The 24,192-nt window shown below is 31.9% G+C and overlaps 2 protein-coding genes across 2 annotated transcripts; one reads left to right on the forward strand and one right to left on the reverse strand.

Moving 5' to 3' along the window:
* The first annotated feature begins 1,498 nt into the window (after nucleotides 1-1,498).
* LOC125067838 lies at nucleotides 1,499-6,171 on the forward strand. Its single transcript, XM_047676635.1, has 4 exons — nucleotides 1,499-1,637; nucleotides 2,790-3,274; nucleotides 3,714-3,824; nucleotides 5,991-6,171. The coding sequence occupies exons 1-4, from the start codon at nucleotides 1,530-1,532 to the stop codon at nucleotides 6,169-6,171; spliced, it is 885 nt and encodes a 294-aa protein (XP_047532591.1). The 5' UTR covers nucleotides 1,499-1,529.
* A 2,183-nt stretch (nucleotides 6,172-8,354) lies between these two features.
* On the reverse strand, nucleotides 8,355-21,496 carry LOC125067823. Its single transcript, XM_047676611.1, has 4 exons — nucleotides 21,346-21,496; nucleotides 17,804-18,033; nucleotides 9,891-10,007; nucleotides 8,355-8,630 (listed from the first exon to the last, which is right to left on the reverse strand). The coding sequence occupies exons 1-4, from the start codon at nucleotides 21,493-21,495 to the stop codon at nucleotides 8,483-8,485; spliced, it is 645 nt and encodes a 214-aa protein (XP_047532567.1). The 5' UTR covers nucleotide 21,496; the 3' UTR covers nucleotides 8,355-8,482.
* Nucleotides 21,497-24,192: the final 2,696 nt, after the last annotated feature.

Here is a 24,192-nt window from a genome sequence, read left to right on the forward strand (position 1 = left end):
GCTTTATTTTATTATTTAATTTAAAAATATTTGGATGGAAAATTAATGAGTGATTAATTATAGTTCAAATATTGTTTATTGTACATCAAATTAAAATGCAATTATAAATAAGGCCAGGGAAGATTTACAAAGGTCTTATCGCTAAAAGCTATCTCTTCCAGACAACCTTTGATGATAGAACGTGTGGGTTTGGAAGTATAGACACTAAGAAAATATTATATCAATAAATAAATATAATATACTTAAATATTTAAAGTCCATGAGATAAAATATTTGTACGAATATATAAATGTACTATTTATATTATGTGATTGCAAATTCATTTAACATTTGAAAATAATGTAAAATAAAAAGTTACAGTGTGTAAATATCAAATGCTTGACAAAGCCCTTCCCCCTTTTTTGAGGGTAATACTACTATCTGACACATGTTTGCTAACGATGTTTTCCTTCACTTCGGATCACGAAACAATTCGGAACGCTAAAGGGCATGGAAATTAATTGATCGGTTTTGAATACGTAATCATCGGTTACCGAATAAATTAAACATAATTTAAGCTAAGCTGTGTTTAAGAAAGAAGAAACAAGATTGATCTTTACAAAGAAGACCAATTTCCACTTCACCTACAATATAGCGCTTGTCAAAAAGACCTGAGTATGTACCTAAAATCTAGTTAGCGTGGAAGCTTAAATATGGATTATCTTACATGTATACACACACACATAATTGGACTATATCCTGGGCTATAATGAAGGGATAAGGAAGGACTACAAATGATCCTACTTCTTGATTAAATATATAAGCTATTACCGTGGTGAGTCTCAATAATAATAATTGGTGTTACGATTAATCAATAGCGGATTGCCATCCCTGCTAATATATATTTCTAAATATAAATAAACTCATTAAGAGAATAGACTCATAGCGAAGGGAGTATATAGATATGATCTGTGTAGTAATATGTTTAATTTAAAAATATAACTCAAACAAGATGTATGTTCATAATAATCAGGTATGCAACACAGAATACTTTATCTTGTTCTAAAATGCGGGTAATGTAATATAAATCAAAGATTAAAGAGTTGTGGAATGTTATAGATAGTATTTTACTAAATTAGTTTCTGTTCGCGACTTCGCCTGCGTATAATACTGTGGCAGTAAGGTTTGGCCTTATTTTTTTATAAAATGTGTTTGCATAACTTTATGGCGTTTGAGAAGTAAAGTAAAACCGTAACAATCAAACAAGTAAACAAACTCACTTTCCAAATTATAATATCAAGAATGTAAAATATATAAAATTGCTAAAAAGAAATATCTGATGGATTCTCATTGCTATAACACATCCGTATTCAGCATCTAAACTAGTTCATAGATCACGAAACGGCGGGCGTTCGCAACCCAAATCGCTGGCAAAATATAACGGTTCATTAGACGCTACGAAGGCTCTAAGTAAACATTCTACATTTTATCTTACACAGTATTCACACATCGACGGACACGTTGCACGTTACGAATCAGACGGCTATACGATGTTGCTGAAGTTAATTTTGCTCAATTTACTGTTAGCGGCATCCGAAGCAAACGAAAGACACAAAAGGTACCTCGTCTACCCGGACGGCGGCCCCGCCAGAGCTCAGGTATCGCTTTTTTATTCTCATCAATGAATGCAAATTTACATAACACAGATTTTAAGTTAAGTAAATGACGTTTTCTTCCACCGGATTCGGCTTAACGAAGCGATGTTTTTTATTCGTGAATTCAAATGCAATTAAGTCTCGCGCCTCGTCGTTCTTTTTGAGCTAATTTTTATTTATCTTTTGATTCCGAAGGTTTTAGTGTATCAATGAAATAAAATCAGAATGGATCGGTGTTTGTATATATTCTTGATTAAACTTAATAACGTCGGAATAAAATAATTAACAATTTATTTGTTTAACTTTAACGATTCATTCAAATTTAATTGGAAATCGTATTAAGAAGTATTTCATGAGCACGACTAAGACGTAAATATCATTAAAATAAAACTTCGTGGCACATTTGTACTACTTTGTGTAGACTTTAAAACGTTATTATCTCGAAGAATCCTTCAATTACGAAACAATGAAACAATTTATATGAAAATAAACACTTCAAAGTACAGCAGTTGTGAGATATTACTTGCGTCTCATTATTATTCAAGTTTATTTCTTTGTTCTAATTTTTTTTTTTAAATTAATTTTGTTTATGATATTTTCTTTTTTCGTTGTTTAAGTTTCGACACGATGAGAACAAATAAAGGAAATACTTTTATATTTAATTTTATGAAGAGCCTTTCAAAGAGCGGCAATTAAATAAAGTATTTCAATTATTTAACAAAATTATTTTAAAATTAACTTTTTTTTTGTTCGCGTCTTCGAAGTAGGAGGGAAAATATTTATAATAAAATATGACCCTATTACTGCTAGGCCTTGTTAAAGAGAAGGGATGGATGTTAATAAGCTACCTTACAATAAGGTTTAATATCTACTAAAACTAAACGACGCGGAGAAAGGACCAATTGTATTAAATAATAAAACCAGGGCAGAGAAATTGAGTAATTCCATTTGATCGTTTCTCGATTCTAGGTTTTAGTGGAATGAAGTGATATAGCTGTAATATAATCGCCTTGATTAGGCGATGGCATAATTTGTGTCTGATTCTAATTTAATCGATTTCAGGATTAAATCTGAGCTTGGTTATGCTCTGTCGTTAAATAATAAATGCTATTACAATAATTTACGATTTGAAGTAATTCGAACGTTTCGTTTTAGTTTATCATCGGTTTGGGTGTCCCTGTTGATTTAAAAGAAGCTTCTGTCACAGTCGGTACTGTCATAAAATTTCAATATGATTTACCAACAAATAGTACTGAATACACGAGTCGAATTTATGGATTCGCGAACACGGTATCGAGAGATATGGGCGGTGAATTATCAGAAGATGCTGAAGAATCAAATGATATTGACTCAGACACGTCTAGAGATATAAACGACATAGATGATGATGCCGTCAATAGTGGTAATGATACGTTAGTAGATATAACATTTGATGATAAAAGAAGAAAACGATCACTTATGTATTCAGAAGGTTATTCTGGAAATTCTATTGACAAATTAGATGTCAACACTGAATTACCTTTAGAAGAAGCGATTAGACGTCAAGAAATTATTGATGAAAAACATTTAGAAGCAGAAGAAGAACCGCAAAGGATGAACAGATGGGATTTCTATAAAATCATGGAACACATGATCGAAAGGTAAGGCTTTAAAATGTATTCGTACAAATAAATGAATAAATATTTAAAAATATTACTATGAGCATACCGAACGTAGTTCTCTTTAAATAAGAATTAAAAGTTTTTCAATACCTCGTTGGATGTTGGACGACTTGAGTAAACTTTACCGAGTCAGAGTTCGTTTCATTCGTCGCATTCTTGAATTAAGTTTGTTGATTTCTGCAAAGCCGGCTTCGAGTTATTGTTTAGGTTTTGTATACATTGTTTAAAAGTTATGAAACTGAATCAGATGACAAACAGACTTAAATGGATACCAGAGTTTAACTTAAAGTTATGGATTGTTGGCTGTTACATTTAACCTAACAGTGCCCCTTAAAATATATTTTCAGTCAAAGAAGAAGAAGTCAAAGCTGTCAAAATTAATAATGTTGTTTTATAAAATATTTAAAAAATTCTATAGGTACGGCTATTCAGGTAGACCTTGCTTGCTGCGGAGCATCTGCGAGGCAGCTGAGGTGCCTTTCACATACGAGAACGGGTTGCTTGGAGAAATTGGTCATATATTATTCACGTAAGTGCCCGGCTACTTGTAGCCTATAAAAGCTTAATAAAGACGCCCGCGCCGGCTCGTAATACATACGTAACAGAGATTTTCTACAGGAAATGTTGGAATTCTTAAGATGATATTAACGGAATCCATTAAATAGAAAGTTTGGCATATATCTTGATTGCCTTGTAAATTTTTTATATATGTTATATTTTAATTGTCACGTTACTTTACGCAATTTTTAAATGATATTAAATTTTGTTTAATTTTAATAATATAATTACTATTATTAAATCTAAAATAGTAATAAATAAAACGAATACAACTTGACTAAATATTGTAAAACCGCCGAGAAAAGAAAGTATTAATAATATTAATATTTGAAGTCTGCTTCAAAATGAATGTTGAAATATTGCATTCGTATAATGTTCTCATTTATTAGTTAAAATTTAATCGTTATGCAAATAGATATTACGTCATATTTTTATAAGTAATTGAAATGGCAATCAAAGACGTACGAGCTCATATCTATTTAAAGCCTAAATATATATATATAAATTATATTTTTTAATTAAATTCAAAGTTTTAAGAATTGATTTACATGAAATCCTACAGATTAAAATTTAAAACTATGTAATAAAAATATATATGTATATACAATTTCGAGCTTACATAAATAGAGCAAAATATATCATAGAAGTATCTAGAAAATAAATATTCATAATAGTCTAGGGCTACAATGTTTGATACACCTGAGTTTTTTTTTTAATATAAATTAGTTTTATTATAATTTTGACTTAAATACAACAAAGAACAGAGTTACAGTTACTCAAACTGGATGTGACTTCTTTCTTATGTACGCTTGTGTATTTTTGACTATTATTATCAGTAGTACTACTACTAAACTTAAATATATTTAATATACCTCGCACAACCACTCTGTGGAACCAGCTCTCGCCGGCGGTTTTTCCGAACCGATACGACTTGGGAATCTTCAAAAAAAGAGAATATTATTTGGACAATTTTAATCCATATTATAATTTCTTTAGTCGTATAAATTTTATTTCTTGAACTCTGGCATAGAAACGATAACACGGTCTATTCTTTTAACTCAAATCACTTAATTATGATACCATTGCAATAATGCTGCGACTTGCGAGTGTTCAACAAAACTCCTTCCTCAGTAACAGAAACTGTTTTTAACATTTAAAACCTTATTCACACTGTTGATTCATTTATCCAATGCTTAAGGAAAAATATTATATGAAAATATGATGAATAAATTCTGAGTAATCTACAAGTATATATCCACAAACCGTAACGGACCATCGTCGCGGAATAAGTTCCAAATCCGTCTTGACAGGAGAAGAGGCTTTGCTAAGCTTTACTGTTAAAGAAGACGTACTCCTACTTTATTTTTTAACCGATTACGGCGAACCCAAAAGGAAGATATTTGATCGTAAGGTTGTATGTATGTTAAAGGACAATATTAGGTTCTGTAAACTTTAATTTTTAAGTAAAATTTAGTAGGCGGTGATTCGATATTCGATTTGTGCGTAAAAAGTGAGTGTAAAATTATAAGAATGCGTCAAGAAACTTTTCGTTACATGCAATGAAAAATATGACGTAGAGAGGAAGACAGCCAATACAATTCAAAATTCTCTATTCGCTATATTCAACATAGTAAAATGTCACTTTCTTTTTGATTGTCAAAATTCGGATTCACATTTGGAAAGTAATACTGTGACAATATAATGCGTCGTAGGTTTACAATCATATTTATTTTTGAAACAGCCTAAAGGCGATCGTTTCATTCCCAAGGCTATCTATGAAAGCATTCATGTTACAATAACTTTTAACACAACAACGTTCTTTGATGGTGTTTTTGAACCATACATTAGAATCCTGTTGTAAAAGCGTATACATTGTCTCACAAAATAATTACTAACTCTGTGTATTTGAGTAACAGCGGTGCCAATTTTATGTTACTTCCTTGTCTTAAAGGCGTGCACTTCTGAATTTCTAGAAACATCTGTATTTTTACGAACATACATTACACTATCAAGTGGATAATGAAGCGACAGTTAATACTTTTATTGCCTTATTTTATTATATTTCTAACCTAAAAAATATTTAACTATTAATATATTATATAAGTAAAAATTTTATTTTATGTTTACACTTGCTTAGGCCATCAACGACTAAAGACAGCTTGTCACATCACACTGACAATGAATACCACGCGGCAGAGAGGCTCGGAAGGGAAGCTGGCAACAGCTGTGAGATGATGTTCCCCGAATGTGAATCATCGATACTGGAAACCTTTACTGGTATTGGAATGGAAACCTTGCACAAATTTGGGTTGTTTTAAAATTAAATATTTTTAAATTTGTACTGCGTTTTATTTAAAAAAAAATGTTATTTAACAAATTGATGTTATGACTGCTGTGGATTCCTCTCTCCTTTAGAAGATTTTCGTCAAAATTACACACATTCAAGAGTTACACACATTCGAGATAAATTAAAAACACAAATTAAGCATATAATAATTCTGTGGTGCATACTTAGGATTGAACCCACAATGACTGCTTTTGAACTAAACGGGCAATATACCAATAAAAAAATAATTTTCCAAGTCGTTTCTCATACATAACGGGGTAGCTGAGGTAGCAAATACAAAAATAAAACAACCGAATTGATCACCTCCTCCTTATTTGAAGTCTTTATTTCAAATACACCGAACCGACGAAAGTAACTCGACGGGTATCATTTATTTTGTCAATATTTATTATTGCTTACATTTTTCACAACAATAAAGAAATAAACAGAAGGCGATCGTTTCATTCCCAAGTTGCGCTATGATTGATTAACTCACTAATTGTTGTAATACCGTTGGTATAAACCTTCTCAAAAGGAGGCCTTTACCCAGCAGTGGGTAAAGGCCTCCTCCTCCGATATTAACAGGCTGTTAATTTTATATCTGTTGTGATAACATTTTTTACAGAAACGTTTCTTTACATCACCTTTCATATTGGAAATCTATTAAAAATCATAATAAACTTTATTCAAGTAGGCTTCTACAAGCACTTTTGAATTGTAATTTAAATAAAGCTATCACCGGTACTAAAGAACCGGCAAGAAATTTAGCAGTTATTAGCTTATATTACGGAGTTCGACAAATGCATGTTTGACAGCTAAATTCATGAAACACTAGTTTGATTTGGAAAATTATATATGATTAGGTAGAATAATTTACAAAAGGAATCCCAAGGAGCCGAGTGGTAACTATTTAACTAATCCAGCAAACCATCGGTAGTTAGTTAATGGGATGCATTTCGTTTCATACTCATTAGCTATGAAACGGATGCTTTCCTCGGTCTAGTGGCTAGTTTATAAGACTATTTCACAGTTTCAGAATGAAATCCCAGAATTGAGCCATTTAAAATATATTCGATTTTATGGTTTGGTAGCTGACCAGCAGCTTGAATTTGGTGGTATACCCGTGCCTTGGAAAGCGCATAAAGCCTTTGTACCAGTGCTAAAATTCATCGGATGAGGATGAGAATGGGGTCATTTATATCTCTAACTGTTTTCGCTCGCGTGTTAGGGGTCAAGGGTGTCGGAAGTTTTAGGTATAAAAGATATTCTTGTTTGAGGTTCAGGCTTATTTCAGACCCAATATCTTCGGTTCAGTGGTTAAGCCGTATAAGGGTAACAGACAGACAGTCAGATAGAGTTACTTTCGCATAATTCAAATTTAATAATATTAGTAAAGATGTCCTTCTTCCTAAAATCAGTGTTAAATTTTATTACGCTCAAATATTAGGTTTATTTGTGTATTCGTGTCACTTTGGTATTCATAATTATATATATTTATTTATATATTTGGGTTTAATATGTTAAATTTAATATAACCCATGTATTTGTTTATTACAGTCAATTAAAACGTACTTCATTATAACACAGAGTTATTTAATTTTACTACAAATACTAAGTTAAATATAAAATTATTGGCTCTTACAGACTGAAATATGAATTGCCATTTTACCGGATTTAATTGAATATAAAGCTACCACCACTTCGAAAGCTACATATCGAATCTATATTTTACTGAACAGAACGGGTAGAGAACGCATTAATTTTGACTTAAATTCTATTACATAATCACCCATAGCTGAACCCATAGCGGCTTTACCAGCGCCAAATTTATAAAACAAACATCTTCCAACTCTCGATATACCTCCTCAGGGGATTAGTTTAAAAAAAATCCGTTCCTAGCAGATGTCTACATACTATAAGGAACCTACCTGCCAAATTTCAAGTTGGTAGGGGTTATAGTTTATGAGATTTCGTGATTTATCAGTGATACCACTCACTTTCGCTTTTATATACATAGATTATATTTATAAGCCCTGCTTGTAATTCAAAGACCTCTAAACTTTTTATCATCTATAAATAAAATATATAAATTTAAAATATTTGTAGTATTAAATTCTTTAATATAAAAAAGATAAAGATTTATATGTATATTATTTATATACATATTGAGACGCAACAGTATTCCTGTTTTGTTGAAAACATTCCCGAGGGAGTTTTGAGCTTCAACGTTATAAATAGTCAGAAAGGATTTACCTGAAATAATTTCTTATAAGATTGTCTTTAGAGATTTAAAACGTGTATTTTTAATGAATTACTGTAAATAAATCTATTAGAGATAGAGTACAATTATTATACAATAAATGACAATCTTGTTGATTTTGACCGGCTTCGTATGCTTCGACGTAATTTGTGGACTCTTCGTCTTTTTCGTCCGTTACGTCGTTGATTGGACTGAAATAACAAAATGGAATAATTTATTTAATTATATTTGTATTTACGTGTAATTATGAATCTTGTTATATATTTTTAATACATATATTTCAGTGATAATATTTATATCATTTATTTAAAGTTATGACATTTATTTATTGCGGTATTTATATAAGTTTTTCGGCAGTCTATGCTTGTTACTTTTAATTATATTAAGCATCATAATTTACTTAGTGGTGGGACTTTGTGCAAGCCCGTTGCGTAGATCATCCGCACCTCAGATAATTAGTATTGTTGTGTTTTGTTTTGAAGGGCAAGTAAGCCAGTGTAAATGGCATAAGGGGACGTAAGGAATGGATAGCATTTCTCATAGTACGACTCTTTGGGCGGTGATGAACATATACCTATTTAATAAAATAGAGTAAAAGAGTCACACAAAAAACTTTTTCAAAATAACAAAAAAAATGAATAATGAATATAACGATATAAAATAATCGTAGAAACAAAAGTTTTACTTGATACGGGTTGTTTGAAAGATAAGTTTTCGTTTGATTAGAACTAGGGGTATAAGAAGCAAAGTGTCTTTGACCGAATTTTGTCAGGGTGAGCATTGTAACAGTCTCGCCGAGTTCGTAAATCTTGTACATTTAGTACGTACATGATCATAGGAATGGTCTCTATTATTATATAATAATATTATAATTATATATTTTTATTTTTTTACAGACAGGCACCACTGAATTTTCACGTGCTTAATTTGTGTTTATAATTCATCTCGTGCTCGGCGATGAAGGAAAACATCGTGAGGAAACCTGCATGTGTCTAATTTCAACGAAATTCTGCCACATGTGTATTCCGCCAACCACCATTGGAGCAGGGTGGTGGAATATGCTCCAAACCTTCTCCTCAAAGGGAGAGGAGGCCTTAAGCTCAGCAGTGGGATATTTAAAGGCTGTTAATGCTAATAATAACCTTACGAACAAGAGTATATTGTATGAGACACAAATACTATTACCAGTGATATTTTACCTTGTACTTACTTTGTGTCGTTATAACCAGTACAAGGGTACAGTACTTTAGAACCTGTGCTGGACAGAGCATTGATAGCGTGAGAAATGTTCTATATTAAAAGTTTGACCTTGAAAAACTTTCATCCGGCGACGGATTTGTCTATACATTCCTTTTTTAGAAAGAATATGATTGAAGACATATTTTTTTCCAAATACACGAGAGTATGAAGAAAAGTTCGTAACTTTTGAAGACGGCTAAATATATACTCACTTCAGGATAAAAGTAGCTATTTCGTGCAGAAGGTCCTCGTTATTTACCGAGTGAAGTGGTTCGGCTCCGAGCTGACATAACGTTCGTAGTACACATGACGTACCGTTTTGTCCAAAACTGAAAAATATTGTATAAAATTGTTAGTTATATCCTGTGACTAGCTGTGTTAAAGTTCGAGTATCTAAATAATATGTTCTAGTACTTGGTTGCATAGTAAGATATCCTGTAGAGAATGACTAATCATTTTTTGTGGTAGTATGATTTACACATAAGTTTTAATTTATCAGAAATCTGAGAAAATTCAAGTGATTATTATCACACGCAGATTTTTTTATATTTTGAATATTAAAGAATTCATCAATTATTTACTAATTCTGAGTGATTTCCAACGTAAACGGAACTCGGAACCAATGTTTTTGGCTCAGCTATTCATAGGTGACTCATTTTGAAAAAAAAAAAAATGTTATACTTGTAATTTAAATTGTCCTTATTGCTTTAGTGTGTTGCAATAAAACAGTTTCATTTTACTTTCTTAATAATTCTATATATAACCAAGTGTATATAACCAAGTGCGTAAGACTTCGCAAGATAGGCTGATATGATTATGGATTATTGCTTCACTTCCAAGCATCGTAACGTTCAGTTGTCAACTAGAAGTTTCTTCGATAAATGGGCCATCACACGCAAAACTAAATATTGTAATTGGTACGGTAGCGTATACATATACATAGATACATAAATAAACCGGATTCAACGAAGGATGTAAATTTTTTGAATTGCGCTAAAACTCGTTTTTTTTTAGAATATTCCACTAATTTATGAGGTAGATGCTACGTAATGTTATCAATTAAGTATTTTACAATGTCACTTGAGTGAAGGTTTGTAGCTTGTTCAACCACGCCATGTGGCACAATTTCATCTGATACAGGCCTTTATTACAATATTTTTTTTAACGATTAAACCGGGATAAGTTATAAAAAATAATTAAATCAGCACTGTTCGATAACGATTGTCGTGTTCTAGTCAATAAACCATCTCGATTCATTTTACTTTATCTAGAAACTTCCTCGTCTTTTTAGTATCTATATATTTGTAAAATAAAATATCTTCTATTTTAACATATAATCTAAGCTTATTATGTTTATATGAATGAAGGTAAAACATATAATTTGACATTCAATACTTTAATTAAAGTTTTTTATAATTATTCAAGAGTATGTATAATGAAAAAAGCAGATAAGGTTTTTCAAAAAGCGGAAATAATTCCTTAATAGTACGTAGTAGTAGAAAATACTCGTGATGGTCCAGTGTTTACAAGACGCGAATTTAAACCAATGATTCCGAGTTCAAGCCCAGGGCAAGCACATTTAAATTAATTTACTTAATTTGTGTTTATAATTTATCTCTTACATTGAAATAAAACATCGTGAACCTGCCGAATGAGAATCTACCACGTGTATCCATCAACCGGAATTAGGGCAGCGTGGTGGAAAGCTCCAAACCTTTTCCTCAAAACGGAGATAAGAATTTTGCCTTTGGAATTGAACAGGGTCTCTACTTTTGTACATTTATTGTAAATATATTTTGATTTCGTCCAATTTCTTCATAATATATACATATATATATATATATATATATATATATATGTATGTATATATTATTTTTACTTTTATATATATATATATATAAATAATCTTTATTCATTAAAAAAGAGATTGAACAGAGCAGTTAAGTTTAATAATTGGTTTGTATAAATTAATCTTATTTCAATCAATTGGGTGTAGTACTGCACTCCTCGCTAGGTTATAAAATAATGTCATAAGGAGTATAGAGTTTGAGTGTTTCTTAATCATTGTGTACAACATGTGAACACGTTATTAAGATTTACGAAAATTATACAATATTATATTCCATAGGTATTTTTATAGTGTGTGTGTGTGTGTGAGTATATTTGGGTGTTTTTTGCTTTAATAATACTTGGTTAGATATTTCTCAGTTTCGTTTTAACTCTTGTGTAAAATCAATACAAAACGTATTGCTTGTAAAAAGTAATCACTGAAATAAGTATATAGCTCTCTGTATATATCAGTGTTTTGTCAGACTCGATAAACAATCATAAATTACGTTAAATGACATTCGGAAAATGGATATTGACAAAGGCAATATATCCGAAAATTGTTTCCTGGTAAATTCGAATGTCAGACTGTAATTAATTATTATCATTTTTATAGGTTTTTTTTAATTTGTATATAAATAAGCAAAGAAACTGATCAGTGCTTCTTTTATCGACAGTGCAAATTGCTTCGGTAGGTACCATTCACTTATCATTTATTACCACCAATTTTGAGTGAACTAGTATAACACAAGGTATAATAGGTCGGTAAGGAATGGCTAAAAAATTTTACAGCGTTTATGTCTATGGGCAATGATAACCACTTACCATCAGGTGGCCCATTTGTCCGTCCGCCTAGCTAAGCCATAATAAACTATTTTTCTTGTAATAAAAGAGAGATATAGTAAATGCTTTTCATTAAAACGAATTTCGAAATAATAAGTAGTTCACGAATTCCGCGGACTGAAGCCATACAAATTTTATGCAAATATTTTAGTATGTATTTTGTATGGTTGCACAGATTCATAATAATTGAGTACCTCTCATTTGACTCTCACAAAAGTTCGCGCTGACAATATTAAAACCATTGAATGATATCTTATACTGTCCCTTGTGCCAGTGTAATCACAGGCACAAGGGACATAACATCTTAGTGCCCAAGGTTGGTGGCGCATAGGTGATGTAAGGAATGGTTAACATTTCTTACAGCGCCTTTGTCTATGGTGTGTGACCACTTGCCATCAGGTGGCCCATATGCTCGTCCGCTAACCAATGCCATAAAAAAAATTCTTATAATCCTTCTTTATATATATTCTACTTGAAATATATGTATAGATTTGAAGTTTTAATATATTTTCGATCGTATCAGAAATACAACTAAATAAACTGAAGTTTCCTTTTTTTGTCTCCCTCCTTACAGCCACGAACATACATCATAGCCTTTTCTTGTATAGATTTATTTGCTTATAAAAGGTGCGCCCCTCCATATTTAATTGTTATTGACATTAGATTAAGTGACGCGCTAGTGCTTACAATTAGAAAGCCTAAAAATACAAATTATACCATAATTGTTAAGTTTATTTTATTAAAAATAGGGCGTGTCTCTGTGAGCGAGTAGGACGTTATTTCTCTGTGTACCTTTACCTTTTTTATGATTTAGGGAGGCGGATCAGCAAATGATCCAACTGATGGTAAGGTAAACGTGCATTGGTCCACCTTATGGTATGTACTCACCACCGCCCATAGACAATGGCGCTGTAAGAAATATAAACTATTTTTAACATCACCAATGCACCAACCTTGGTAATTAAGATGTTATATCCCTTGTGCCTGTACACTACATGTGCACTTGCTCACTCACCTTTCAAACTGGAACAAAATAATACTGAGTACTGCTGTTTGGCGGTACAATATCTGATGAGTGGGTGGTACCTACCAAGACGAACTTGCGCAAAGGCCTAGTATATCCTTTCTCTGTATTACCTAATTTTTAAGATATGTAAAAGGTTTCTCAAACACCTCATACAATTCGTGAGTCTTTTCGTCCATTATTTTGAACAGAATTCAACTAATATAATTTATTCACGTTAATGTCACGATCTTTATTAAATTTGACATTAACGTGAAAAACAGATTCAGTAGTCAGTTCAATATATTAAAAGAAGCTAAGATTTTTTCACGGTGTAAAAAGTTTTAAAGTCGATCGTTTAAGAAACGAATACGAATAAAGAAAGATAACGAAAAAAAAAAACGAATTTGAAATTTTCAACTTCATCGTGTGGCTACTTTTTGTTTCCTTTCGGTGCAATCAATAGTTAAGCTGGCGGATTGCCATCTTTCGTTAATACGAGGTAGTGCACGCTTAGTCAATTAGACGTCTATAAAAAAAATAATGTCAGCCAAAATATTGTGTTTACAATTGTAATGGCGCAGAACTTGAAAGCTTGAAACTTCGTACCTGTTTCATGACTTTTAAATTTTTGTGTAATGCCACCGAGGACAGACAATGGCGCTGTAAATATTAACCATTCCTTACATCGCCAATGCGCCACCAACCTTGGGAACTAAGATGTTATGTCCCTTGTGCCTGTTGAACTGAACTCACTCATTCTTTGAACAGGAAAAACACGGAGTACCACTGTTTAGCGATAGAGTATCAGATGAGTGGATGGTACCTATCCAGACTGCTTGCACAAAGCCCTACTACCAATAAGTTACTAGGATACAAAGGTAAGTAAAAGTAATACATTGATAGATCTATACTAATAAATGGGAAGATTTAACTGGAAGAGTAATATAACAAATTGGCATAAAACTTGTGCCCGAAACGCAGCGCGTTTAGGAGAAGGTTTTAGTATATCACATCATTAATATATGAACAATATTATAAACTAGTAGCCGCCCTCGGCTTTACTCGCGTTTTAGGGTTTGGTAGCCTATGTTTTTCCTAGGGTTGAAGCTTGATTCATTGTCAAATTCATCACATTGTATGTGCATATAGGTACGATTTATTTATTTTCTGAATTTAAAAAATACGATTTATATTTTTATTCAATATAGAACTTATTTGTTGTATTGTGTATTTGTATATTATTTGAAATATAAATTATTACGTCAATGTTGTAGAATAACAATTTGTCGGTCCGGGCATTTTCCAAGCGGACGTTGCCAAAAATTATACCAGCAGTGCGATTCTATAAGAGTTCACTTCGGGTCTCAATCGTGAAATTTCGACAAGCGGCTTACGGTGATACGCCATTCTGATACGTGTATCTAATATATTTTATAATTATAATAGTTAATGTTTCATATGACATTCTGGCATATCACGCTCGTGTTTTGTTATAATTTTTTCGATTGGATTCGTTTCGACTTTCATCTCATACTAGAAAACTTTACGCGTAGACAGATCTTCAGAATAGTTCGCAGTTTTTCTTTAAGATAAATTTTACAGAAATCATAATTATTCATGTTTAAAAAAAAATGTAAATTAGGCTCATTATACGTTTTTATATACAGGTCTTCACCAAAATGTAATATAAAATTTCAACATTTCTTCTAAATGAAACGATTTTTTTGAGTCAGTGAGTGAAGTGAGTCAATCTTATTACACCACACTGCTCCAAAGCGGGCTAGTGGACACATATGTGGAAGATTTTCATCCGACACATGTATGTTTTCTTAGATATATTTTTTTTAATTAGCACAAGGAAATTCAGTTGTGCCTGCTCGGGCTTGAATCCACCATCATCGATCTATCACGTGTTCCAACTACTGTACGATCTTGGCCCCTTGTGCTTCGGAATATTCCTTGTTTGTAAATTATAATTGCTTGTATTCCTATATGTTTCTACTTTGAAGACGATAATATTATATTTCTAAGATAATCTTAATTATAAAATAACAAACAGCGAAACTCATTTTCCCGTTTCCTGGCCGACGAACGAAAAATATACTTAATTAAAGTCGCGTTCTAAATTTTATAATAATGTATTTAGGTTCTTTGTGTAGAGACCAATTAAAGAAACAAAATTGGCGTATACGGGCGTTAACAGTTTGAAAAAGTGTTACAGTATAGAATGACCTAACCTCATTATTCCTAATGTTCTGGTTCAACTTTAGTGGCTTGCAGATATAACGTAAGTTTAACCTACTTACAGTGAATACATACAAAATTGTATTTTTTTTTTTAATTTATTATGCATGGCACAGACACTACCTTTGAGTATACTAAAATTCATGGACAAATTAATGGTAATTAGTTTGTACTTTTACAATGCAAGTGTGTCGAAAAGGTGAGAACAAAAAATCAACTGGAACGTCAGTTTAAAATAATTGAAAAAACTCGTTTTGCTTCAAACGCGTAAATCTTAACTGATGATTTCGGGTTCAAACCCAGGAAGACACCACTGAATTTTCATGTGCTTAATTTGTGTTTATAATTCATCTCGTGCTCGGCGGTGAAGGAAAATATCGTGAGGAAACCTGCATGTGTCTAATTTCAACGAAATTCTGCCACATGTGTATTCCGCCAACCCGCATTGGAGCAGCGTGGTGGAATATGCTCCAAACCTTCTCCTCAAAGGGAGAGGAGGCCTTTAGCCCAGCAGTGGGAAAATTTACAGGCTGCTAATGCTAATGCTCTAAACACTCTGAGTTTATAAAGCTTACAGAGTACCATAACCGGTGTATTAGGTAAATGTCCCATTGCTGGTCAAAAGATTTCATTCCCCCGGAGTGGTGTACTGATCATCTATTTTCTATTTGTATGTCATTTTATTTTAATTAAAATATGGTACCAGATTGATAAACTATCCGGTGGTAAGTTTGGCACTGAAACAAAATATTAACTATCTCTCGAGTTGCCAGTTGTACTACCTTGCGACTAAGATGTTTCATCCCTTGTACTTGATGCAAGTACATTGGCTCCTTCACCCTTGAAACTAGAACATAACAATACTGAATTGGTACTAGCCTAAACGAGCTTGCACTAAACTCTACCTTATGAGATCAATTATAAACACGAATAAACCATATAAAAACTGCGTGGTGCTTGTCCTTTTAATCTCTTCAATTAAGATTAAGATGATGAACCATGAGTTCATTTCAGCTAACAGTGTATTACAGTGAATATTTAAAGACCGTGAGTGGACACCATCTCGGTTAACATGACAGTACATTGAGCAGAATTCTTTAGCAGAAAGGTAAATAACAAGGGATATGTAATGGAAAGTTGGCAACATTGATAAGTCCAAAAGCGTTAACAGTTCCAAGCATTGTAAAGTCTGCCAACCTAACCATAATAATGATATTAAACTATGCAAATTTTAATGCGGACTTTATCAAGAAACAAAGTGATTTAAGAGGATGGTTTATATGTATGTATAGTATATGCATAAACTCATTATAATCGAGAACTTCAATTTTCCAAGAAAGAAAAAAAATCTTCAATCTAAAAGTTATATAGGCCCTTATATGGGTACACGATGATTAGCTAACTAGCTAGTAATATAACTTATTTAATACTAGCGACCCGCACCGGCTTCGCACGGGTGTAATGCTGCCACTAAATATACTACAGAATGTCTTACAACGTTCACAGTTTTTCAGTCGTTAGACAATACAAACCGCTATAAATGTCCATATATGGGCCATATCTATATTAAATGCACAATGTATTTAAGGTACTTAATTGGGTAAAGATTAATGTTGTATTGCTTCAAATCGCTTCGAAAATAAGCCATAATTCCTTGTAAAAAGTAAAGGATAAAAAATGGCTATTGTGGGCTGTAATTAACAGATAGATTGATTGACATCGCTGACTTTTCTGAAGACATTTTTAAGGTTCAGCCAGCGTTTGCTTCTAAGCGCAAAATGCCTTTATTTACGACATAACTTTAAAAACCCCTAAAATAATCAGTGTTTCTCTACTATATTGTGCATGTATTATACTTATAAACTTTTCTCTTGAATTAATCTATCTATTAAAAAAATCCTTTGTGTAATTTTAAAGAACTAAGCACTACACACTACACACTAGGGACAGACAGCGGTAAGCGACTTTGTTTTATACTATGTAATGATACCTTAAGTGCAGATTAGTAAATATACCTATATTTTTGGTTTTTCCCTGGTGTTTATAGCGAAGTCTTCAAGTGTATAATTTAAAATAGTAAAAGATTATTTTGTAAGGTATTTCGTTTTTTTTTGGAAAATAAAATATTTTGGTCAGATAAAACGGAACCCAGACCTACTATTTCAATCAGTAATAGCGTAATATATATTTTTTTAAATGACTCACCCGTTCAGGACTCCTTCAACATATTTGTAAAAATGGTATAATTTTGCATTATTCTCATAATCCGCTTCTAATTCCCGTTTTTTTCTTGCTGTGCTCACGTAGCCTGAGTTAGCGCCAAAAATGTCAGTTGGTATCTGAGTTCTATTCCAAGGCAGCTGAAAATTAGCTTGGAATGCCCAGTTCACGTTGATAGTCTTGATCGGAGTTGGTGTACCCAAGCCGATGTTCAACTGAAATATTAGAGTTCTGATTATTTACATATAAAAATGTTTTATAGTCTGTTTGAGAATACACCTCATTACTGTTTGACCAATCTCCATAAACATTGGCATATTTTTTTTTCTTCATAGAAATGGTTTTGTTGGTATATTTTTTTTCTTACTCGCTATTAGGTGACACTGAAGCATAATAACTATATCTTTCAACCTATCACCATAGCTATTAGTTTAAACATACGCAGGTGGGTCTCCTTAGTAATCCTAGTATGATAAAAAACACCTATATTATTTAATACTTCAATATGAAAATGATTTGACATGACGTTTAAATGAGTCCTTTACCGTAACAATGATAAGAATAGACAATCTATACAAATTGACGCGTAAAATGTTAGCAGAACGACAGATTCGAGCTTCGTTTAATTATTATAGACAAAAATATTTAAATGCAGATCTTCAAAAATATATAAAACCTCATGCTAACTTCTCAACTAGGATATAAGCACTGAAGAAAATTAAAAAATGATCCTTTGATGTGTTAAACAGATGATGTTCTGAGACCTAAGAGATGGTTCAAAAAGATGAAGTACATAATTTACATGGACGTTCATCATTTTTGAAACAAGAAACGTGTAAATCAATTTACCTAAATTGACCTGAAAATATATTTTTCATAAGTTTACTTTCTCTAATAATATTGCAATCCTCATTCAGCATCAAAAGGTTGTAAATTTAAAATAGGAAATGACCTTATTTTTCACATGAACATATTGAGTCCTGTTTTGTTATATGCTACACAAAACATCACCACGCATAAGTGTACTTGCGCAAGGTTGCAAATGGTTCCAGCTTAATTAGAAAATACGGTAACAGTACACTGAACAGTGTGTTACTTGTAAATGACACAGGCAGACTCTCTTGAATCTTTGACGATATAATGCATACAGATTATACATTCTGGTAATATATAAATGCAAGACTGCATATCTTAAATTAATAGTTCAGTGTTCTTATAAGGATTATCAATGAATTTTGAAAAATCCAATTAATAATAATTTTAAAAAAATGACGGAGGCTTACCTCGATCAGCTTAATATCAAAGATTAGTTAGGAAATATTCTGTGTGTGTATGTTTGTATATATATATAACGTTATATATTTTGTGTAGTAAGTTAATTTTATTTTAGAATAACTGCTGTGGACGAAGTCGTTAAGGAAGACATAATCATCAATCGTCTAGTTCCTTCTCCTAGTGAGTAGTTTCAAGCCTAATAGAAATATTTTACTTTTGGTAAATTTTAATTTCGTATATTTTTTAAAATTTTCCTTCTCAAAACATTTCCATAGGACTTTATTCTAAGGTTACAGACACGTCATGGCTTAAGTGCAACATTGAATGTACGAATTGTATGAAATAATTGCGCACTGGACTTGATTTCGTAATTTTAATTAGATATGTGTAAAATATACAAGTTTATTATTGTATTTTAACACAAAAACACTGGCATTTTTTTAAACAGATAGATAGATGGCCAAAGAGAACAGATATAGCGGAGGGACCACTTACCTAAGTGGTCTCGTTCCCACCTCTATTAGATATTGAAACGATAAGATATAATAGCACCATCAATGTGCGCCAACCATGGGTAAGAAAAATGTGTCCCTAGTGCCTGCTTTTTTTAATTCAAAATCGGCAACAATGTGCTTTAAATTTTAGAGAATTATGTTATGTTAAATATTTCGTTCCTGTACATTGGCTCATACACCCTTCAAAATCTTAACAAAATAATGCTACGTATTGAATATGTTATTAGTGAAACCAACTCAGACGGTATTGCAAGTAATCCTTACACTATAGTCGCTTTTAAAACTGCATATATCAATACAAATTATTATTCTTTCTAAGTCTAGGTCTCAGTCTAAGTCTTACTAGCTCGATGGATTCTCAAACAGTACTACTTTGTCTGAATAAATCTTATTAATAGTTTCTTACGATTAAATCTAAAAACGAAAGGGTTATTGATTTTCATCGCCTCAAGCAGGGATCAAACACACTCGCGCGAGGAAAGGGAGCGTAACCGATTGTATGAGTATCTTTGTTGTAGTTATCTCGCTTCGTCGCACATGTGTCCGTAGCTTTACAGATGATTTCGCGTCGTTGTTATTTTCACCCCGCTCGGTCTCACAGACGTGGCCGTTTCATAGATGATTCAGCGTCACTCGGTCGCTTAGTTGAGTTCAATCACCTAACGCCGTAGGTTACATTATAACGTCATAATGTTTTTAATAGTTAATTTTATTTTCTTATTACTTTGAAACAGAAAATTATATTACCATTATTATGACCATTAAGGGTTCCTAAATGTTATCTTTAACGATGTCGAAAACGCTTCTATATTTGTGCAGCTCAGTAAAAATTCTGTAATCTATCCTAATACAATTAACACGAAAGTAACTCTGCCTGTCTATCTGTCTGTCTGTCTGTTTATTGTTATTTCACGGACAAACCATTGAACCGAATTTTATGTAAGTTGTATGAAACAACTCAACTCAACTCAACACAAAGGACATGGAAAATTTTTTTATGACATGACGAGCAACCCCTAAAAAGTGTGCGAAGAAGCCAACGAATTCGAAGTCTATATATATACGATGGTGACCACTTACCGTCAAGTGGTACACTTACCCTTACCTATATTATAAAAAATAGTTTAGTATGTCGTGTTAGCTCCATTTTCGTTTGTGTTTTATACACACATACAAGATATTATTAGACTATCGTTAAAATATTTGTTATTTTTTGTGTTACACGGTTATTTTTTCTGTAGATTCCTCATGATTCTATTACTTTTACTTGGTGGTAGGGCTTTGTGCAAGCCTGTCAAGGTAGGTACCACCCACTCATCAGATATTCTACCCCCAAAAAGCAGTACTCAGTATTGTTGTGTTCCGGTTCGAAGGGTGAGTGAGTCAGTGTATCTACAGGCACAATGGACGTAACATCTTAGTTCCCAAAGTGGTGGCGTTACTTTACATATAAAATTAAATGAATATGACGTATATCCTATTTGTAAATTATATTCTTATATTAATTACATTAATTAATATTCTTTTAAATGTATTAAAAAATAAAGTTAATAATATTAGTTGATTTTTTTTTCATAAAAATGTCCAAGAACTACCGCAAAATCAATACAGGACGTATGGGTTCCGCGAAGTCGGAAGCTTGGTGTTATAATTTTACTACCACTACCTAAGAGTCTAAGCTGAAGTTCATAAATTAAAAGTTGCCTATAAAATAGAATAAAAATAATTTTATCTTACTTGCAACAATGTTGAATTGGGAAACAACAATTGTCTCCGACTTCTATGTAATTCTATGTCTTCTAAACTGAGTTCACTTGTATGTACTGTTATAAGAAATGTTATATTCATAAATACAGTTATTATAACGATACTTCCTTTGGAACACATGTTGTACTTTGTACATGCAGCCGTTAAATGCCAGCGAGGCGGATATCGTTTGAATCACTTATCACGTATCGGCGATAACATAGACATAGCAAATGTCATATTGAATAGATTTTTTTAGCTGACAAGCTATGAACTAAGATCATAAATCCTAATTTATTTATTTGCTATAAACTTTATATCTCAGTTCTTTGTCTTTTTTTCTATTGTCCATAATAAAGGTATAAATTAACTTTTATTAATTTTATATTTATAAAGTATAAATAATACATTTGAATTTTAAATGTAAGAAATAATATATTATAATATTGTTTTATTTAAATGTTTGGTCAAATAAATTAGCTCGTTTACTAGGTTTTTTGTTAAATGTTTCCGATCCTTTTTAACATCACTAGGATCGCAGGATAGCGCTAAAAATATGTTAAACATCAGAAACATCCCCTCGTCCGTCAATATTTGAATTGTAAGGTAGTTATTTTTTACAATAGTATGACCATTAATTTATGACACAATACTATAGAAAAAGTAACGAAAATGTTATTCTTAAATTTAATATTGCATACTATTTAATTTACGTTAAATATATAATTAATTCTGACGAATAATACCTACAGTTTGAAAGCGACTGTTCTCTATAAGCCGTGTGTAAACACGTAATAGAGCCGCCTACTTCGTGACGCCCGCTGTTAGGTAAACAAATTAGTGCAGTGCGGAGTCATGTGACTCCTGAGATTTAGACATAAGGCAGCGTTTATAATGATGAAAATTTCATTCCATCATAATAAATGTTTTGATAACGCATCGAATATTTACAATTGTGTTTATGTTGTAATTATGTCGGCAGATAGTGCAGATATATATATTCAATTACACAGAAACATGCATAGTATAATGTGTCTACAAAACTCGTAAGAAAGAGCGAATCTAGATCAGCACGGACATGATGCAACTATATAATTTGAAAATAAATATAACTGTTATTTTCAAAACATTTGAGTAACATATTATTTGAAGAAATAATTGTTACATGAGCTACGTTTTAACTAAAAACCGTAAGATATTTAATTAAAACGATTTGAATTTTATATATTCGAAAAATATATTTAAACTGATTTAAAAACAATTATCCATTAAGCCTTTATAGCGCCTTATCGAAACCTCCACGCAAGCATAAACAAAAACTTTTAAAAGTTTTAACTCAATCGGATGAACGGATGAATTTTCTAAAACAAAACTCAGCTTTAAATTTATTAGTAATATTAGCACTAATATTGTAATTTTCCTGTTAAATTAAAAATGCTGTTCTTGCAATGTCTTACAAATATATATGTAATTATTAAGTTTGAAATTTTGTAGTACTTTGTAGTAGCGCCTTGTGTAAGGGCAAAATTTGGGTAAAATTTAGCCACTCATCCCTTATTCTGTCTTATACATACATATATAGTTTGTATTATTGTTGTTTGTTCCGGCTTAAAGGTTGTGTGAGCCGGTGAACTACACAAGGCAAGGAACAAGGAACAACACATCTTAGTTCCCAAAATTACAGTGCCGATGGCCATAGGCGATGGTGACTTACCATTAGATGGTCATCTGGTCGAACTATAAAAAAAGAGAAATATTTATTGTACAAAAATGCACTCGGTGCCAATCTTAGGGCGTGTTGGAAATAACGTGAATTTATGCAAACAAAAAAATAAAAATTTAATTTTATGATACCTATATGAGAGAGTACTCATACATACAAAAAATCGAGCACATACATCCGAATTATATATTTGGATATTCTAGTAAGTAAAACAAATGCTATTCAAATAAAAACAACATTGTTGTAATGTTGTAATAAAAATAACAATTCGTGGTGAAATCTATCGTAATCACACATCAGTTCACATAGTATATTTTATCAAAAAGTTACCGCAGATCTAGTTGAATATGAATTTTAAATTAATCGGTACCATAGTCGGCATCATGAAACGTTAAACTGTTATTATAATTTTACGGTCGGAATTTCTCGATTTGTGGTCGTAGAATTGTGTTTGAATATTTAGTTGTATTTAGTTTTATTCTTTTTCAATTTCAATATAATATAGAAAAAAGACGGCTATGCACTTTTGTTCCATTTTCAACTTATGTTGGAAGTATTAAAATAAAAATATAACCGTCACTGGATGCTTAGAAGATGCAAGACATAGATAAGACAAGATATTTATTGAAAGAATTTATAATAAAGGAAATCCAATGAATAAATTTGGATTAAAATTTATAGTAGTAAAAATATATACTTTTCTTAGTATTATGATGCAACGCAATGAATATATAGTATACGTGCCACGTATACTTACTCAAGGGAGTGCGGCGACGGAGAACCTTATGCTGTTTGCATTCATGCCATACGAGTCGGTCTTGCCCCCAAGATGCGTCACTATACAGTCCACATACTATATTTTTTATGATATGTGTAAGTGGATGAGCATATGGGCCTCCTAATTGGTCACCACGTCAAAATGGCGCTGTGAGACATATAAACCATTCCTTACACCGCCAATGCGCCACCAACATTGTTATGTCTCTTGTAAATGTACTTAACCTGACTCTCATGCTCTTTAAACCGGAAAACAATAAACTGTTTGGCAGTAAAATATCAGATGTAACCACTTCCTATTAAATAAATAAAAAATAAAAAAAACAAATTGTGTGTGA

Source organism: Vanessa atalanta, chromosome 12 (assembly GCF_905147765.1).
Source record: "Vanessa atalanta chromosome 12, ilVanAtal1.2, whole genome shotgun sequence".
Lineage (NCBI taxonomy): Eukaryota > Metazoa > Arthropoda > Insecta > Lepidoptera > Nymphalidae > Vanessa > Vanessa atalanta.

What these genes read in the sequence shown, in the direction of transcription:
- LOC125067838 (XM_047676635.1), top strand. Translation starts at nt 1,530, where the DNA reads ATGTTGCTGAAGTTAATTTTGCTCAATTTACTGTTAGCGGCATCCGAA. An exon ending in GCGGCCCCGCCAGAGCTCAG is followed by an intron (nt 1,638 to 2,789) that starts GTATCGCTTTTT and finishes GTTTCGTTTTAG; the next exon opens with TTTATCATCGGTTTGGGTGT. An exon ending in ATGGAACACATGATCGAAAG is followed by an intron (nt 3,275 to 3,713) that starts GTAAGGCTTTAA and finishes AAAATTCTATAG; the next exon opens with GTACGGCTATTCAGGTAGAC.
- LOC125067823 (XM_047676611.1), bottom strand. Translation starts at nt 21,495, where the DNA reads ATGTGTTCCAAAGGAAGTATCGTTATAATAACTGTATTTATGAATATA. An exon ending in CCAATTCAACATTGTTGCAA is followed by an intron (nt 18,034 to 21,345) that starts GTAAGATAAAAT and finishes CTAATATTTCAG; the next exon opens with TTGAACATCGGCTTGGGTAC. An exon ending in GTTGAAGGAGTCCTGAACGG is followed by an intron (nt 10,008 to 17,803) that starts GTGAGTCATTTA and finishes AATATTTTTCAG; the next exon opens with TTTTGGACAAAACGGTACGT.